The sequence below is a fragment of the Frankliniella occidentalis genome, unplaced genomic scaffold (assembly GCF_000697945.3).
Source record: "Frankliniella occidentalis isolate FOCC.00 unplaced genomic scaffold, Focc_3.1 Scaffold9, whole genome shotgun sequence".
Lineage (NCBI taxonomy): Eukaryota > Metazoa > Arthropoda > Insecta > Thysanoptera > Thripidae > Frankliniella > Frankliniella occidentalis.
Window position 1 is genome coordinate 3139612 of NW_026267139.1, and position 4739 is coordinate 3144350.

General features: G+C 57.0%; 1 protein-coding gene across 1 annotated transcript in view; it reads right to left on the minus strand.

Moving 5' to 3' along the window:
• The window catches only part of LOC113210799 (uncharacterized), a 12887-nt gene extending 8327 nt beyond the window's left edge, over window positions 1-4560 (minus strand). The window contains exons 1-12 of the mRNA XM_026428963.2: window positions 4404-4560; window positions 3992-4045; window positions 3841-3894; window positions 3617-3712; window positions 3429-3539; window positions 2969-3195; window positions 2513-2702; window positions 2190-2416; window positions 1844-2042; window positions 470-796; window positions 254-352; window positions 59-148 (exon numbers count right to left, since the gene is read on the minus strand). Coding sequence (XP_026284748.1) covers window positions 59-148; window positions 254-352; window positions 470-796; window positions 1844-2042; window positions 2190-2416; window positions 2513-2702; window positions 2969-3195; window positions 3429-3539; window positions 3617-3712; window positions 3841-3894; window positions 3992-4045; window positions 4404-4464 — 1735 coding nt within the window. The 5' untranslated portion in view covers window positions 4465-4560. The remainder of the gene's footprint in view (window positions 1-58; window positions 149-253; window positions 353-469; window positions 797-1843; window positions 2043-2189; window positions 2417-2512; window positions 2703-2968; window positions 3196-3428; window positions 3540-3616; window positions 3713-3840; window positions 3895-3991; window positions 4046-4403) is intronic.
• Between the last annotated feature and the right edge of the window lie 179 nt (window positions 4561-4739).

Below are 4739 nucleotides of genomic sequence, written 5' to 3' on the forward strand. Positions count from 1 at the left end.
AAATTTCCAACCCTTGCCCGGAGTGCGAGGCGGACGCTGGGGGCTGTTTGTCGCTTACCCTCGGCACACACGGGGCCCCTGAAGCCGGGGGGACACACGCACGTCCCGAAGTCGTCCTTCACGCCGCCGTTCGCGCACCATTTTGCGGCTGAAGGAGAGAGAGAGAGAGAGGAACGTTTACATCAAAAGTTGTGTTGTGCGTGCGGTTTCGCCGCTTGGTCGACGAGATGGTGCTGGTGTCGACTTTACTCACGGGGGGCCCGTCGCTGTCGGGCGGCTCCCCAGGAGACGTTGTAGCCCGGGACGTAGGCGGGGAGCGAGGTCTCGCCGACAAGCATCACGTCCTCGTCGTCTGCAACAAAAAGCGGCCGTCAGACAGACACCAAATTTTTCACTTATTTGATCTTGGTTTTTCCCTGACTTTTTTTTAAGAGTGTTCACTGATTTTTGTGAGCGCTAGCAGACTCACCCAGGTGGTTGCAGCCGCCCACTCGCTGCACGAGGACGCGAGCTCCCTCGACGGGCAGGTCGGCCTCCACGACGAGCCGCCAGTCGGAGCGGCGCAGGGCGCGGGGCAGGTCGACGACGGTGCGGTTGAAGCGCCACGCGTTGGCCTGGTCGGGCCGGACCCGGGCGAGCGGGAAGTCGGTGCCGTTGGCGGCCCTGGCGGCCAGGCGGATGCCGGCCAGCTTGTCCGTGGCCAGGTACACCAGCGAGACGCACACGACGTCCGAGACGCCGCCCACCGGCGGGCTGACGAGGGCCGAGCCAGGGCCGCGGCTGGACCACACGGCGTCTGCGAAACGGTCAAAGAACGCGATCTTGTATAATTCATACTAACGGCAAATATGAGGAAGTTGCCCAATAAGAGGAACAAAAAGAAGGTAGCACCGAGGGGGTGGCGTGGCGTAGCGCCGACCCTTAACAAAGCAGAACGCCGGCGACCATACTGTGTTTTATCGCGGGTGGATGTGTTATCATAAATCACACTGAGAAAAATATTTCTGTCCGGGCACTAAACGTACGTCTAATGTTCCCGACTTTTGTCCCAGCTCAAAATGAGATAGTGACCGGCCATTGAGTTTTAGTGCTGTGCTCTAAATTTTCTTTGCCTGGGATGCTACGTTTAGCTCCCAGCGGTAGACGTATAGTGCAACGAAAAAACGTCGATCTGGGGACTAAACGTATAGTGCTCAGACAGATTTATTTTTCTCAGTGCAAGTTTTGTAGAATTTGTGAAGAAAAATTGTATCCATTCTAGACCGGCGTAACAACATAGTGTCAAAAAGTGCTTCTGCAAAGTTTGGCTTCGGAAAAGTAAGTTTATACAATCTTCTAAACCGTCCCGGTGTCGTTGTTTAGGTTAGTGTACGGACATATTACATTGGTATAATTTTAAATCAATGATAATGACTCCACTGTGGTAAACTTTGGTATAGGTGGTACCAAGGTGGTGTATAGGCCCGTTCTAAACTGTTTGAAATCTAACGACATGCATCCTAACCTCTGCTAGACCGTCGCTCATCTTCTGCCTTGTTTAGGTACGGCACTACGCCACGCCACCTCCTCAGTGCTATCTTCTTCTTGTTCCTCTTATCGGGCAACCCCCTCATACGACGGGAGTGTCAAAACTTCCCCTCTTTCTGAAAATCGCCAGAATGCAGATCGGATCACTCTGCGGCAGCTGCAGATCGAACTGGGGGTTTCAGATCGGCCATTGTTCAGGAGCGATGATTTTTTTCTGACTTTCCCTTAATTTTTCTGAGTTTTCCTAATTTTTCTGTTGTTTTTTCAAAATTGAAATTTTAAACAGTTTTCCTTGATTTTTGCCAAATTCTCTCACCCCTGATGAAGGTGGCGACGCTGAAGAAGGTCTCGAGGCGCAGGCGGTCCTGCGCGGCGTCCAGGAGCGGCACGGTCACCACGTCCCGGGGGTTGTCCTCCAGCCACACGGCCATCTCGCTGTCGGAGCGGCGCTGCACGACGAACAGGTTGGTGCCGCCCTTCGCGACGCCGGCGCGGGAGCCGCAGCTGATGCAGCGCTGCGGACGGAGCGGTGAAAACCGTTGAAAATCGGTCAAAACCAGTGAAAATCGGGCAAAACCGGTGTAAACCGTCGAAAACCGTAGAAAATCGGTCCAAACTAGCTCTGAGGCTGCTAGCGGCCGTGCAACCCTCTCACCACTCACCGAGTCCAGGGTGGGACTGCCACGCTGCGAGATCTCGCCGTCGCCGGTGATCCACGTCTGGTAGTCGAGGCGCTTGTCCTTGGACACGCCGCGCACGCGCACCACGCTGCACGCCGAGGGCGAGCAGATGGCGAAGCTGATCTCGACGCGGTCGTAGTTGGTGAGGTGGACGCGGACGCGCTCCCCGACGGCGATCACGTCCCCGTCGATCCGGCTGTTGTCCTCGGCTGTTTCAAATAAATCCGACCGATCACAGAGTGTCACACAGTGTCACACGGTGGTGTCACCAAGTGTCACACTATGTCACGCTATGTCATACGCACGTTTGAGGTAGGCCGTCGGCCCCAGTCCAGAGAACATGCGCAGCCGCAGTCGGTCGGGCTCCAGCGGCACCTGGATGGCCGCCGTCTTGTTCTTGGCGTGCCAGACCTGCAGCGAGTACGGGCTGACGCGCGTGCCCACGAAGTCATGCACCGTGCCCTCGGCGAAAGAGGCGTTGGGGGGCCCCCCGCTCTGACGGCGCGAAAGACAAATTAAATTATTAGTAAAATTAAGATTGAGTGACACGCGCGTTATCTTTCAGCGCAAGTTTTCAATTTATTGTCACGTGTTGGGATTTTAAATTAGCAACTTTTCCGGTAAAAAATCGAAACAATTGTGCCCGAAAAATTGGACAAATATCGAATTTTTGGAGAAAAAAAAATAAGAGGTTTCAAAAAATTATCTTGAACAATTTTTGGGGAACCGAAAAATCCCCCGTCACTTTGTTCTCGACTGACCGCCTGCCACTCGGCGCGCCGGTTGTAGAACAGCGTGTTGGTCCTCAGGATGCCCACGTCGTACGCCATCTCGTACTTGTCGTTGATGCCCTTCATGAGCATGGTGGCGCACGCCTCGTCGCTGCACAGCCCGAACGTCAGGCCGCCCGCCTCGTTCTTCCGTGTCGTCAGCCGCACCTTTACCGTCTCGCCGATGCCGACCGCGTCGCCATCTAGGCGCTGCGGCTCTATAGACAGGACGTCGTCGGAGCGTTAGAGGGAGCGTCCAGCAGCAGAGGCTACGCTCGGGGGCTCGGCGCCTGCGAGACGTGGGGTAGGCCACCCCGCCGTACACGCGTGCACTGCAGGCGGGAAGTTGCCTACACATCAGGCGCTACGAGAGCCTGCGTTAGCCTGTAATCGGCAGTCCAAGTCCCTTTTACGCGTCGGGGATAGGTCGAGAGCACGTCAAAAGACTCACGTATAGGCGGCGCGGTGACCGAGGACGCCTCCAGCAGCCAGGCGTCGGTGTCCCAGCCGTCGCACGGGTTGTACGCCGCGCACTCGGGGACCTGATCCTCAACCTCGGCCGCTGCGGGGAACAACACGATGTTAAGACACCGCAAGTGGTCCGCGGAAGCAGCGTGGTGTCGACGTCGTGGTGCTCACCTACGACCTGGCCGCCGATGCGCAGCGGGAAGCCCAGGGCGTTGGTCCTCGCGTGCACCTCCACGTCGCCCTTCGTGGTGAACTCCTGCTGCGTGCCTGCGGGCAGAGGGAGAGAGGGAGCGGCCGTGAGTCGCGGGTCCGCACGCCGTCACGGCCTCAGCCACGGCCTCAGCCACGGCCTCGGCCACGGCCTCGGCCTCGGCCACGGCGGGCAGGGTGCGAACCTTTACTCTTCCATGGCCACATCTCGCGGATCTTGGACCCCCAGTCCGTCGGCCCTGAAAACAAATACGCGACTCGATAGGATTAAGCATATCAAAAACGCATTAATGCCCCCATTTTTGTTTAAATGAATAAATCCCAAAGAACGTTTACCATCATCGCTCCATGCCCGCTTGAGCCTGATGATCGTCGTGACGTCGAAGGGTCCTGCAAGAAGAAGCAGGGGTTTGGTATGGTTGTTGGCGGGACCAATGATGCATGCTAGCATGCGCAAGGGGTACTTCATTACAAATTCAACAGTGCACCGTTTTTCTGTTGTTTTTAAAAATTGTTTTCTTAATTTTTCCCATTTAAAAAAAAAAAGTGTTTTCTTGATTTTTCTTCATATTTTACTTCCCTATTTTTTATTTTTTTTTGGTCATCTGACTTTTTGAGTGAAGTAACCCTCGGATGTATCCCTTCCCACGACGGCACACATGGTGCTCTCGACATCGCCATGTCGTGTCCGCTTGGCGCTTATTCGCCTTCTTGGGCGTCGGGTCGACGTCGTTCATCGTCGCCTTACCCGACTGGGCGCGCGTGCCGGCGGCGAGTACGCACGCCGCGAGCACGAGACGGAGGTTCATCCTCCCGGGCTGGTCGTGGACCGGCGTGCTGCTGCTTGGTCCCCGCCGTGCGAACCTGACCGGCGCGGCCGCGGCACTGGAGACGCGCGTCGCGCCGCCGGGTCGGGGTCGGGGCGAGAGGGCGGTGGGGCGGCAGCCTGAGGGGCTCCCGGACCGGTTCTGACGTCGGACATGACCTCCATGATGAGCCCGGAGCGGCGGCGCCCCGCCCCGCCGTGAGAGAGAGAGAGAGGGAGAGAGAGGGAGAGAGGAGGAGGAGGGAGAGAGAGGGAGGG